Below are 15,004 nucleotides of genomic sequence, written 5' to 3' on the forward strand. Positions count from 1 at the left end.
AAAGTGTTTTTTCTTGATCAATCACCTTTCCCATCTTTTGATACCTCCAATTTGTTAACGCCACCATGAATTGGGTCAAGTTGTTTCCTTGTCTTTGTCTGGAACACATCATATAAATTGTCAGTTTTTATGACATTTTGTGAATGATTGTCCAGAAAGAGTCAACTTTCAGATGGATCAGGGTACAGGCAAAGATCCTGGACTTGAACCAAGTGTTGGCAAAAATTTCCCAGGTTATAACAAATATTAATCAACATAAAATTACCCTGGCATGGACAACTCGTGATTTTCTACCTCTGGATATGTAGCTGATAATGCAAAGTCAAAATCATGTAAATCTCCTGAAAAAAATAAAGTTATATCTAGATTTTAGCAGTGGGTAGCGCTACTTACCATCAAAAACATCCACTTTGTTGCACAACATGGTTAATTGGCTAGTCCCAATGCAGTGGTTAGGAAAATGAACGAATACTTCTTTTTTGTTTCATTTTGTTCATGGGTAATACACTTCTGAAAAAAGATGATCATTTTGGACTTTATTTGTAGTCCAGAAGTAACTTAACGATTGTTGAGGTTTTTAGCAGAATTACATGGTCTCTGACGGCTGATTCAGAATGAGTACACATTTTCAAAACAATCATTTTATTTTCTTGAACTTTAATCAAATAGAATTTGCAAAGCCTTAACTTTAGCTTTACAGCTTTAAAGAAAGCTTCCTGACTATTTTGTAATCAGGATTGTGTACACAGTACCTGGAAAAGCAAAGTTTTGTCATGTTTGCTCTGCATCTGCAGATGTGACATCACACATTAGATAAACCATGATCTTAACTCTTTTGCTTCTGGACTGAAGTCACGGAGTCGTCCTGACACCACCGTGCTTCACTAGAGGGATGTTATTGGTCAGGTGATGAGCAGTGTCTGGTTCCCCCAAATACGGCACCCTGCATTTGGCCAGGGTTAACCACTTATGTTCACATAATGGCTTAGTTTTTAAAAAAAAAATTGATAGATCTGTAAACATTTTTTGTTTTTATATTCACGTTATCATGTGGGATGTCATGTGTTGAATTTTGAGAAAATGGAGTGAAATTTATTCCCTTTTGGAGTGAGGCTGGAGGATAACAAAATATGGAAAAATGAAGCGGTGTGAATAGTCTCCAGATGCACAGTTCAACTTGTGATGTTGAGTAGTTCCTGACCTTAATCAGCATTCAAGGGTCTCTGTGACATTTATGTGCCCATTAAACTTGTTTGTGTACAAATGACATATATTCCAGACAATCAACCACTTGAAACTAGACAGAAATAGACATTAAAATATATAAAAGAGTTTGCCGCAAGACTAAAACAAGCATTGATGTCATAAAAAGTTAACCCCCTTTTAATGGGGGTAAACTGAGAATCCATGCAGACGAAAAAAATAAATAAACAGAAATGTTACAGTATTTGTAACATTAAAAAACAGGATTAATTCATCTTTTGTTCATAGACTCAAGTTTGGTTTCAAACCAGTAACTCCATAAAAACTAAACAGCACTACATAAAGGCTCTGCTGCCCTGATATATCATTAGACCTAAACACAGTCGTTCCATCATCGCCAAACTCTCACAATATGAATGTTTAACCATGACAACTTAGCCCTAGAATTTACTATCACATTATTGCTACAAGGTTGACAATTTTATTGTTACCTGGAACATACCCTACTTTTCCAAATTAATTCACTAAAACCTGCTCATAATATGGTATGTATAGTACTCCAGACAGACAACCAGACAAACAGGCAAACAGGCCCACAGATGCATGTCAGCAATATCTCACTTCGCTTAACCAAAGAGTGATGTTTGTTGTGCCAAAGAGGAACATGCACAGAGTCTGAATGATCTGAGGTCATCTCTACCACTCAGTCCCTGAGAACTTTGTACCAGATTCCCTCCCTGTTCTACCCCTGTTCTTTTGCAATATGTTCAACTCCCGCAGCCAATCAGAGTACGGCAGGATCCCCTCATACATAAAGCCATCACTCCTGGTGTCCCCTCGGTCCCTTTTGTGCTGTACAGCAAATGTGTTCTCACATTTGATTCTGCAGACAGTAATGAGGCATATATAAACATTGACACAACCTCAGACCAAAGGATTTCCCCTTCAGACTCCACTTTACCTGCCCTGTCACCTGTTGGGACGAGGAATTATGATGTCTGTGGTCAAAATTGTGTGCTTCTTCCTGTTAACGTCTCGACTCAATGAGGCGAGGAGAATCAAAGGAATCAGAGCCGGTGAGTGAAATATCAAGTTGAAAAGATGCCATACGTGCATGAGATGCCATTTGTTGCATTGGATTAACTGTCTTTATTAAAAAATATATTATAATAAATAATAAACTGCAGAGTGGCTGAAAGTTTTAGGGGTACACTTTTAAATCAGTTGGGTCATATTGAGAGGAAAACTGCAATTGAAGCGAATGCAACCTCCTCAACAATTTTTTCCACATGTTTTACAAATCAACAAATACAAACACAAAAATGGCCCTGATGTGAGCTGGCAACTCGTAGAGGGTGTACCCCACCTCGTGACCATAGCCAGCTGGACAGGATCCAGCACACCTGTGGCCGGTATTTCAGATCAACGTCTTGAGACGAGACAATCACAAATGCCTTCTTCAAGAAGATGAATGAATAAAATACAATAATATGCACATAACAACAACAACAATAGTAATAATAAAAATTCCATTTGATTTAGAAGAACTTACATGCAGAAAGTGTAATAACAGAAACCAGGAACAGAAAACAAAGAAAGAGGTAAAAACAGGGATTATTAATACAAAAATAAAACCAAATTAGGGTGAAAATAAAACACACACCTATCCTTTAAATTAAAATATCACTTATTGTTATTGTGGAAAATATATGTATGTAATTTTATGTAATTATACTTGTATGAAATCTTTAGGACAGGAGTAGCAGATCTAAAGCACCAACAGCTGACTTCACTGCGAGCTGATTTGTTGTTATTGAATCATGTGACCTACCTCACGTTACACTGACAGCCAGTGGAAGGTCGACAAGACCTGAGTCCACTGACATCACTGCCATGTACTCATTTTGTTTAGGGAAAGACGAGGGCAGTCACGAGGAGGGGGTGGGGGTCTGTGTTAACTGTTCATTATGTAAGAGGATGAGGCTTGGTTTTATTTCCCCTACTTCTTCATTTATGTAATTAGAAGAGATTTAATGCATGGATCTTGTGCAAAAAAAAAAATATATATATATATCTGTAATATTTAGATTTGCAGTTAGATGCAGATTCAAGTGTCAGAATCCACTAAATTTATAAGGGTGGTGTGTGTAATATTCTGGATTACGCAATTCGGAAGCACTTGGGCACGTGAGCCACGTTGTTCTGCTTTGGCTGCTATTTGCACGTTTGCATTTATATGCTTCACCAACACCAGCTTCCCATGGTACAGTCAGACTTCTGGGAGGTACATTTAAACTTTAAGAAACAAATGGTTAAAACCATAAAATACAATTCAACAAACTTTAAACACATTAGAAACTGTCTCTCTGAGGATGCAACCAAGACATTTATACATGTCATGATTCTGTCTCATATGTCATATTGTATCACCTGCTGAGGACGGTCTGGAGATTCTACATTTGAAACCTTTTGAGTTTAAGAAACTTTGGACAGAGAATCTTGTTACTGAGCTTTGAGTTCCGTAACTAGTATACAGATTGGCTTTTATAAGCCAATCTGTATATGGCTTATAAAATTTTAAATGGTCTGACCCCACCTCCGTTACGTGATATTGTCCACTCTCGTTCCTTAAATTCTATTAGATCAACTAGAATATATTCCATATGAGATTTCACTTTGCCTCACTGTAACTGGGCAATCAGCTTTTTCTAATTAAAAATCAACAGCCCTCTGATAAACGTCAGAATCTAAGGGCTTCAGTAGTTTATCCGAGGGCTAAACTGAATCCTTTGTCTGGTCAGTAAGGTCAGTTTTATACTCCAGAAGTTTAAAGTTGCATCTGCGTATTCCTGATTTATTTTTAATGTTTTTCCATCATTCGGTCCTTCCATCAAGAGCCTATAATTTGTAAAACGCACATCAACTTTGTGTTTGCGTCATACTGTTTTTAATTGCCCTCCACGCTCATATAGATAAGCCATTATGGCATTGAAGTGCCACACAAACGGAATGTAGGATTTAATGAGCAGGTGGTGGAGGGTAGATAAGCTAATTGTTAGCTACTTATTTTCACTAGGTTTCATCCAGCTGCCAGAGTTCATCAGATGCCTCCTTATTTTGCAGAAAAGAGATTTACCATGACACATGTGAAGGGAGGAAGTGTGTGTTTAAGCAGTAATGAAAAGGGCCTGGCAAAGACTTGTCTTGATGGGACTTTTTGTGTATCTTCCAAAGTTCTTTATGACCTGGAAACACAGCAAAGCACTTCTTGAAAGGCATTATTTGGCAGTTCAAACAGGTCTAAACAGAAATATCCAATTTCTCCTCATTTACGCTCAGATAACCTTTACTGTGGTCATATAGGAACAATCTATCAGAATTTCATTTTTTTTAAAAATGAAATTCTATGCATGCAGCATGTATGCACATGTTCTGTCCTGCAGGATAATCATGGTGAATGAGCCGTTAACTCCTCCACTGTTTGTTTTTTATGAGGTACAGCGGACACGGAGCAGAGGGCACCCATGACGCTAAAAGAGCCGCATGTTAGCAGTTCAGTCTTCAGGCTTTTTAGGGAGGATGAGGACAACTGCATAGTAGACCCTTTGCAGCTGCACACTCTCACCTCCTGTGGCTTCAACAACAGTAATCCCCTCATCATCATCACTCATGGGTGGTCGGTAAGGTCAGCTTTTCTTCAGCTTCACTGACTTGAACCTCTGGATACAAAACATGGAACTCTAATGGGGGAATAACTGCAGAACAGTCTCAGAAGAAAATTATGCACATAAAACTATAACATACAGATATATAACAATACGCCTGAACATTTGGAGACCAGTGAAACTATTTTCAAATAGTTACAAACAATAGTCACATTACTGGATTGTTCCCATCAACATATTTCTTGTTTTTTTTTCTTAGGTGGATGGTATGATGGAAAGCTGGGTACTGAGGCTGGCGACAGCCCTGAAGACAACTCTCATCAACTCCAACATAGTGATCACTGACTGGTTGTCCCTGGCTCACCAGTACTACCCCATAGCAGTACAGAGTACACACACTGTTGGAAAAGACATAGCACATCTACTGACGTCACTTCAGGTCAGGGGAAAAGTGTGCACTGAAATTTGCCAAAACCTTTTAATTATAGATTTTGCTTCAACAAGTCAACATAAAATACACCAAATGTCATTTGTCAAAGGTTATTCAAATTATATGCATATCAAAAACCCAACAGGTGCACTACCAGTTCCCACTTAGAAAGGTTCATTTGATTGGCTACAGCCTAGGTGCTCATATCTCTGGATTTGCCGGGAGCTACCTGGAAGGTCCTGAGAAGATTGGGCGAATTACAGGTGAGCTCCTCTACTGGGTGAGTTCATTACTGTGCCTTCTAAACTCACTGGGCAAAATAGTTAATTCACAAATTTAAAATAGTTACCTTATTTAGATTGTGGTTCTTCACTGTGTATTTCTTCTGTCCAGGTCTCGATCCAGCAGGGCCACTGTTTGAAGGCATGTCACCCACAGACAGATTGTCTCCGGATGATGCTGAGTTTGTAGATGCCATCCACACCTTCACTCAGGAACGTATGGGACTCAGCGTGGGCATCAAGCAAGCAGTGGGGCATTATGACTTTTATCCTAATGGAGGGGACTTTCAGCCAGGATGTGACCTGAGGCACATTTACAACCACATATCCGAGTATGGCCTCCTTGGTACGGAATGGAACAATACATAACATCTTAGGAAATGACACACGCAGTATCCCGGTCATAAGGTCTACATCTTGAATGTTGTTTTCATGACGGTCTTGAAGTACTTTCCGTATATTTTGAGCTCTTGCTGGCTGCTTTTCTGTCAATATGCAGTGCAATTTATCCTAAAAACATGTCAGCTGCATTTTAGGTGAGTGATTATGATCAGGCTGTCCGTGTATTTTTATTGGGCTCTTGCTGAGTCTTTGTGACATCTCTGTTGATATACCCATCGCATTTCTATTTATTGGTTTTGCCACCTCAGAAAACTGACTCAGAAGGAATATCTAAGGCATCAATTGATCTCCTGCTTGTTGACAGTTTTTAATTCTGTCCTTTTAATTTAGAACACATCAGTGAGAAAGGACAGTGAGAGTCACATGAAAGCATCTGTCATTCTCATTCGTTAATTAGCGACATGTGACACTGTCCATCCCTGTGAGCTGCCTCCAGGCTACAAGAGAGAAAAGCCCTTCAGAGCAGACTAGTATCAGACATGAGTCGCTTTAAAGAGATGTGAAGGGGAGACAGTCTGATAGATGTCCAGCTATGGGGATAATGAAAATAATTCATAGATAGTGGTCAGGCACAATGATTAAGGTACTCCAGAAGCTTTCAATTCACATAAGAATAAGATGATTGAAATGATCTATTTAAAAAAAATCAATGTCTAATACTTTAATGTCTGCCATTTTTTAAATTTCTTGCCACAGGTTTCGAGCAGACAGTGAAATGTGCTCATGAGCGATCTGTCCATTTATTCATCGATTCTCTACTGAATAAAGAAAGGCAGAGCATGGCCTACAGGTGCAGCGACAACAGCGCTTTTGTCAAAGGACTCTGTCTGGACTGTCGGAAGAATCGCTGCAACACCCTGGGCTACAATATCAACAAAGTCCGTAGTGGCACCAGCAAGAGGCTCTACCTGATAACACGCCCTTACATGCCTTACAAACGTATGTGGTGTCCTTTTCATTTCAACAAAAATTTATCTGACATCATTAAGTCGATCATCTCTGATGGGTGCAGACACGTTCTAGTATAATACTCTCTCCTAACCACTCTCATACTTCATATTTAATTGTGAGAGTCTGTGTAGTCAAAGATCTTAGCTCTTAGAACTTTTAGCTCCATGGTAGAAAACAAGGTGACAGATAAGAAAATCTTGACTCAGTCAGATATTATATTGTATTCTTCCTTTAAATTCTGACTAGAGCACCAAACACTTCTGAATTTTTAAAAGAGACAAAATACACTATTTTCTCCTTTTTGTAAGTTTTCTAAAACATTGCATTCATGAAACCCCCAATTTATTTAAAAACCAAATAAAGTATTGAAGATTAAAATCCCATTTTCTATAGGAATGAGTGTCATAATGTAAATGACTATGACTTCCATACCGGATTGGTCGAGGCCTGGGTTAACAACGACCGCCATCGGCGCTGTTGACCTACAGGGCGCCGGTGGAAATTGGACTACTGTTGGTCGAAGAAGGAGAGGAGGAGAGTGTGTTCACACGAAGAGAGAGAAGAGGAACGCCGAGAGTATAGGACTGAGAGTAGGGATGTTGAATGTTGGAACTATGACAGGAAAAGGTAGAGAGTTGGTTGACATGATGCAGGGGAGGAAGGTAGACATACTGTGTGTCCAGGAGACCAGGGGGAAAGGTAGCAAGGCTAGAAGTTTAGGAGCAGGGTTCAAGTTGTTCTATCATGGTATAGATGGGAAGAGAAATGGAGTAGGAGTTATCTTGAAGGAGGAGTTTATAAGGAATATCCTGGAGGTAAAAAGAGTGTCAGATAGAGTGATGAGTCTGAAGCTAGAAATAGAAGGTGTGATGTTCAATGTTGTTAGTGGGTATGCTCCACAGGTAGGATGTGAGCTGGAGGATGGGGAGAAATTCTGGCTGGACTTTGATGAAGTGATGCAGAGCATACCTAGAAGTGAGAGAGTTGTCATTGGAGCAGACTTCAATGGACATGTTGGTGCAGGAAAAGAAGGTGATGAGGAGGTGATGGGCAGGTTTGGTATCCAGGAGAGGAACGCAGAAGGACAGATGGTAGTTGACTTTGCAAAAAGGATGGAAATGGCTATAGTGAATACTTTCTTCCAGAAGAGGCAGGAACATAGGGTGACCTATAAGAGTGGTGGTAGGAGCACACAGGTAGACTACATCTTGTGTAGACGGTGTAACCTGAAGGAGATCAGTGACTGCAAAGTAGTAGTAGGTGAGAGTGTAGCCAAACAGCATAGGATGGTGGTGTGTAGGATGACTCTGGTGGTGAGGAAGATGAAGAGGACAAAGGCAGAGCAGAAGATGAAATTGTGGAAGCTGAAAAAGGAAGAGTGTTGCATGTCTTTAAGGAAGGAGTTAAGACAGGCTCTGGGTGGTCAGGAGGTGCTTCCAGATGACTGGACAACTACAGCTAATGTGACCAGGGAGACAGGTAGGAGAGTACTTGGTGTGTTATCTGGAAGGAAAGTAGATAAAGAGACTTGGTGGTGGAATGAGGAGATACAGGAGTGTATACAGAGAAAGAGGTTAGCTCAGAAGTAGTGGGACACTGAGAGGACTGAGGAGAGTAGACAGGAGTACAGGGAGATGCAGCGTAAGCTGAGGGTAGAGGTAGCAAATGCCAAACAAGAAGCTTATGATGACTTGTATGCTAGGTTGGACAGTAAGGAGGGAGAGACTGATCTATACCGGTTGGCAAGACAGAGAGACAGAGATGGGAAGGACGTGCAGCAGGTTAGGGTGATTAAGGATAGGGATGGAAGTCTATTGACAGGTGCCAGTAGTGTGATGGGAAGATGGAAAGAGTACTTTGAAGAATTGATGAACGGGGAAAATGAGACAGAACAAGGACTAGAAGAGGTGACTGTTGTGGACCAGGAAGTAGCAAAGATTAGTCAGGATGAAGTGAGGAGGGCACTGAAGAGGATGAAGAGTGGAAAGGCAGTCGGTCCTGATGATATACCTGTAGAGGTTTGGAAGTGTCTAGGAGAGGTGGCAGTGGAGTTCCTGACTGGTTTGTTCAACAGGATCTTAGATAGTGAGAAGATGCCTGAGGAATGGAGGAGAAGTGTGCTGGTGCCCATTTTTAAGAACAAGGGAGATGTGCAGAGTTCTGGCAACTACAGAGGAATAAAGCTGATGAGCCATACAATGAAGTTATGGGAAAGAGTAGTGGAAGCTAGACTAAGGGCAGATGTGAGCATTTGGGAGCAACAGTATGGTTTCATGCCAAAAAAGAGTACTACAGATGCAGTATTTGCTTTGAGGATGTTGATAGAGAAGTACAGAGAAGGCCAGAGGGAGCTGCATTGTGTTTATGTAGATCTGGAGAAAGCTTATGACAGGGTGCCCAGAGAGGAACTGTGGTATTGTATGAGGAAGTCTGGAGTGGCAGAGAAGTATGTTAGAGCGGTGCAGGACATGTATGAGGACTGTAAGACAGTGGTGAGGTGTGCTGTAGGTGTGACAGAGGAGTTCAAGGTGGAGGTGGGACTGCATCAGGGATCAGCTCTGAGCCCCTTCTTGTTCGCTATGGTGATGGACAGGCTGACAGACGAGGTTAAACAGAAATCTCCATGGACTATGATGTTTGCAGATGACATTGTGATCTGCAGTGAGAGCAGGGAACAGGTGGAGGAGAAGCTAGAGAGGTGGAGGTTTGTCCTGGAGAGGAGAGGAATGAAGGTTAGCCGCAGTAAGACAGAGTACATGTGTGTGAATGAGAGGGACCCAAGTGGAAGAATGAGGTTACAGGGAGAAGAGATCAAGAAGGTGGAGGATTTTAAGAACTTAGGGTCAACAGTCCAGAGCAATGGAGAGTGTGGAAAAGAGGTGAAGAAGCGTGTACAGGCAGGATGGAACGGGTGGAGGAAAGTGTCAGGTGTGATGTGTGATAGAAGAGTTTCAGCTAAAATGAAAGGAAAGGTGTACAAAACTGTGGTGAGACCAGCGATGTTGTTTGGTCTAGAGACAGTGTCACTGAGGAAAAGACAGGAGACAGAGCTGGAGGTAGCAGAGATGAAGATGCTGAGGTTCTCTCTGGGAGTGACCAGGAAGGATAGGATCAGGAATGAGTACATCAGAGGGACAGCACATGGTAGAGGTTTTGGAGATAAAGTCAGAGAGGCCAGACTGAGATGGTTTGGACATGTCCAGAGGAGAGATAGTGAATATATTGGTAGAAGGATGCTGAGTTTTGAACTGCCAGGCAGGAGGCCTAGAGGAAGACCAAAGAGGAGGTTTATGGATGTAGTGAAAGAGGACATGAAGGTAGTTGGTGTGAGAGAAGAGGATGCAGAAGACAGGGTTAGATGGAGGCAACTGATTTGCTGTGGCGACCCCTGAAGGGAAAAGCCGAAAGGAAAAGAAGAAGAAGAGTGTCATAATGTAGGAAATTGTTATCTAAAAACAGACACTCTACTTGATTTTAGTCTTTTCGTGGAACAGTAAACAATAAAATCCAGCCATATTCTTTATATCAGTGCAGCATTATGAATTTGTGTCACACCTCTCCAGGTTTTAGCATTAGTTGAAAGTTAATAATAAAAGCTGTGCGATTTTTCTTTCACCTTTAGTTTAATACAGCGAATGTTGCACCTCACAGAATACAATCAATAACTAAATGATGATGATTTAGTGCTAATGCTTTTGATAATAAAGCTTTTCCTTTGTACAACTAAACTCCATACTACTATTTCTCGATTTACTGAAAGTAATGCATATATTGTACAGAAAACAATTGTATCATTATCAACCAAAAGCTATGAAACTTTATTAAAGGCTTTAAAGTTTCTAGTCCATTCACATAAAGTCTATGTATTGGTAGATATATGGTGAGGCTCTGTTTGCATTAGATTATGATGTAATGAGAATGTCGAAATGCTCTGACTATCTGGCGCAGAATCATCACCTCAGACTGGGACGTTATACACCTGACTGAAAAATATAGTGTGAATATGGCTGGGTAGGTCACTGGTCTTCTTATCATCTGTTTCCTTTCCCCACTGTGCAGTTTTTCACTACCAGCTAAGGATCCAGTTTGTCAACCAGATAGAAATGATCAAGCCTTCTATCATCATCTCCATCACTGGAACAAAGGATGAGAGTGGTGACCTTCCTATCCCCATGTGAGTACTGCACCATGACCCATCACGCTTACTTTACACCACATCTACGCTCGGAGTACTCTGTCGATGACACATGCACTGTGCAGCAAGGCTCTCAACTGTGTGAAGAAAGAAAGCAAGTTAAGGAGAGAAGCTGACACATGTGGAAACGACTCGAGCTGCATGAAAGAGAACTATAAATGGGAATGATAGAATAAATAATTTACCCAAGACACTACTGCCTGTCGACTGGGCTATCCTCCATGTTCTGTGTATCAAAGAGCCTTAGAGAATATCTCATGAACTGAGATATTGAACTGCTTTACTTCAACAACATCACATAAATACATGGCACTGTTTGATCTTCCCTACTATAATAATCAAACTTTATTTTTTTTGTTTTAATGTCTTCCATTAACAAACCTTACAGACCAGAAACAATTTCAGGTAATAAAACCTTCACTTCACTGATCACCCTGGACAAAGACTTGGGGGATCTGATGTTGCTCAAATTGCACTGGGAGGGTTCAGCTCTGTGGAAGAAAGTCTGGAACCAGGTGAAGACCATCATGCCTTGGGGCAGCCCAAAGAGTAAACCACTACTGACGGTGGGCAAGATCAGTGTGAAAGCAGGAGAGACCCAAGAGAGGTAAACGTCAACATTAATAGAATAGCAAATGTGTGTATGTATGTATTTGTACAAGCTGATTTATAGGCTGATTTAAAAAAACAGTGAGACAATGGACTGTTGTATAGGTTTACAGACGTGCTGCAAATTAAGCATTAAAATAAAAATAAACACACTTTAGGAGAAATACCTATATTTTTCAGATATAATGATATAAAAATAAGAACTCCCCACAGCACAAGAATCCCTGACAATCACACCATTACAGACTTTTAATGCCACCTAGTGGATGACTTCTTGCACAGAATTAAGAGACTTGGACCACACCATGTCAACAACACTGTTTCTTTTTGTAGGACCTCTTTCTGTGCCAAAAAAATCGATGAAAATCAACTTGAGATGTCAGAAGATAAAGTGTTGGTGAGATGTAAAGAAGATGTACCAAAACAGCGGCGAAGAAAGCCCAGCCAACATGTGTGAGTCTCTTCACTTGTTCAGCGGATTGATGGATGCCCTACATGTCCAAAAGTGGGCGAGATTCTGCAAACTCTTCAAACCAAGGATGTGCACAAATTACATTAAAATAGACAATTAATGAATCCTGGGAAGCGGAGGCAAGAATATAAAGATGAACTACTTTGAAGTGTGTTTACAATTTACCTTTAGACTATGTGATGAAATAATCAGTGAGCGTTGCATGTGATCATTATACAAGATCTGGTTTCGAGAAACAGGCCATACATGCATGCAAATGTTTCCCAAGGTGACAGTTAAATGTATGCCAACTCAAATATCAAGCAGACAGTGAACCCAAAGACATTAACCTCTATATAAGGTGATTCCAAAGTCTGTAACCTTCTGTTCACATTTTATTCTCTTTTATCTTCAAAATCCAATCATACCAGAGCAATAAATATGCACTCTGTTGTTTTGTATTCTGACTGGTCTTATTGAAATACTTGTAAAGAAACATTGTAAACATGAGAAATGAATATTTTCCAAGACCATTATCCCATCGCATCATGTCCTTATCTTACCAACATCAAAAAAGATAAAGATGAAAGCACTTGTCTCTCACACACAAATTCATCACCGATTAGGAAAAGTGCAGTTTAAGTTCTGGCATCATAAAAAGCACAGCTAGTAGCACCAAAAGACAGAGAAAATCAGTAATAGAAGCCACGGTGGATTACATTTTCAGTTGTTCAGCCAAGTTGTTCAGTTGTTTAGTTGTTGCTGCAGCCCAGCAACACAACACTAAGTTGAGTAGAGTAGAGTAAAGTAGAGTAGAACTTTACTGATCCCTTAAGGAGGTTCCATCAGGGAAATTAACATCTCCGTCACACACAGCACAGTGAGTACACAAAACACAGCAAGTACCAGCACATAGAAAGTAGTACCATAGAAAAATAGAAAATCATTAATAGGCATAGAAATAAAAAATTAAACAGGCCTAGTTAGGCATGAGTAAAGTGAAATGTCTATAGTTGCTATGAAATGTCTACAATAGTTGCTATGAAATAGTTGCTATGAAATAGTTAGGGTTAACTTGCCTTTCATGCAATTATCATGTGACCAAATAAAGTACAAAGTGACTGTGGTGGGGGTTTCGTTTCTCTCAAGGACAGGAGACAGTGTGTAAAACACAAAGTATTTATTTGCCAAATCAAATCATTCATAGGTTGATTAGCAGTACAATAAAATCATTCATAGGTTGAGTGTGAGTCCAATAATATCATCGATGATTTTGACAGACAGACAAGTTCAAGAAACAGACAAGTTCAACAAATACTTATCTAAGCATGATGAGAGCTCTGGAGACGATGAATGGTCCATTGAGGTGTTGTTACAGAATATTCTGGGTACAAGAAAAACTTTACAGACGAGAGCTGCAACGGAGTTCCAGGTACAAAATATGAAAAGAATCACACATCATTTATACTCTAAAGGTGTGACTAGGGGGAGGTATTAACCTCGGCTCATCTGCTTTCAACCAGTTCTTTACGGGCTTTCAGTTGGTACGTCATGACCTCCAGATGTTAACAAAAATATCAAGTCGACAGTTTCACAAAACTATTTGATGACATAATATAATCAGTCATGCGAACCCTGTGAGGACATATCTGCTGCAGATATTCTTTGGATGACCCTGTGCAGAAACATACAAAAATGTTCTAATTTCAAGTACAGTATATGAAATGATCTGGCTAGCTGCTTCTGTCACTGTCAGCATTTCCAAATATGGTCTAACAGGAATTATTTTCATGCATTTTCATGACCTCGAGACATCTTGGGGCCACCTTTCCAAGTACTGGATGATTTGACACAAACACACACACACACACACACACACACACACACACACACACACACACACACACACACACACACACACACACACACACACACACACACACACAGATCTATTGATTCAATATAGATCTTTGGTTCTATGAAATGATATTAGGGCGGCAGTGGCTCAGCGGTAAAGTGGGCGGTAGAGCGGGTAGTCCTATGATTTAAGATCGGCGGTTCGATTCCCGCTCCCGCTCTCACCCGGAGGTGAGCTGACAGTGGGAGGTGTCAGCTCCCACTGTCAGCACATAATAATCACATTCAACATTTGCATTCAGTCACATGTATTACTAAATCACAGCCAGCCCAACCTAACTACTTGCTGTGGTGCTCCGCTGCCATCCTCTGGGGGTTATAGAACAAAGCAGGCACCCTCTAACACAAATGATAAATAAGTTTTAAAGGTCCCACATTTTGCTTTTTTAAATATCATTCAGCTGGCAGATGTCCAATTACACTGTATTTGAAAGGTCTTGCCTTAAACTGTGGTGTTAAAAATCTTTGATTGAATATTGATCAAATCACTTACGGTCTAGAGACTTTGTTTAAATGGGAAGGCCTCTCAGGTCTCTCTATCAATCAATCAGCTTCCACAAATTACTAATTTCTTTGTTTGAACATTCACGAAGCATCCCTATCTCCATTGTATTCCTTTTCCACCCAACCGATCAAGGCGGACAACCACCCTCCAGAGTCTGGGTCCTGCCTGGAGTTTCTTCCTCAGTGAAGGAGTTTTTCCCCACCACTGTCACTTATTCTTGCTCTGGTGGGTTCTGTTGGTTTTCTCTATCTGTTAAAACACTCATTGTCACTTGGTTTTTCTCCAACTTTTGTATCTTTTTTTAACCAAATAACTTCACCATATTCCAGTGTGTCAAAATTAAATGATGAACAGAAGTAAAATATGGGCAGGGCGTTCACATGTATATACATATA

General features: G+C 40.4%; 1 protein-coding gene across 1 annotated transcript; it reads left to right on the forward strand.

Moving 5' to 3' along the window:
- Positions 1–2,052: 2,052 nt before the first annotated feature.
- On the forward strand, positions 2,053–12,648 carry lipca (lipase, hepatic a). Its single transcript, XM_068322122.1, has 9 exons — positions 2,053–2,279; positions 4,705–4,883; positions 5,128–5,307; positions 5,444–5,561; positions 5,692–5,925; positions 6,678–6,920; positions 10,992–11,106; positions 11,516–11,734; positions 12,070–12,648. The coding sequence occupies exons 1-9, from the start codon at positions 2,195–2,197 to the stop codon at positions 12,191–12,193; spliced, it is 1,497 nt and encodes a 498-aa protein (XP_068178223.1). The 5' UTR covers positions 2,053–2,194; the 3' UTR covers positions 12,194–12,648.
- The last annotated feature ends 2,356 nt before the right edge of the window (positions 12,649–15,004 follow it).

This window comes from Antennarius striatus, chromosome 1 (assembly GCF_040054535.1).
Source record: "Antennarius striatus isolate MH-2024 chromosome 1, ASM4005453v1, whole genome shotgun sequence".
NCBI lineage: Eukaryota > Metazoa > Chordata > Actinopteri > Lophiiformes > Antennariidae > Antennarius > Antennarius striatus.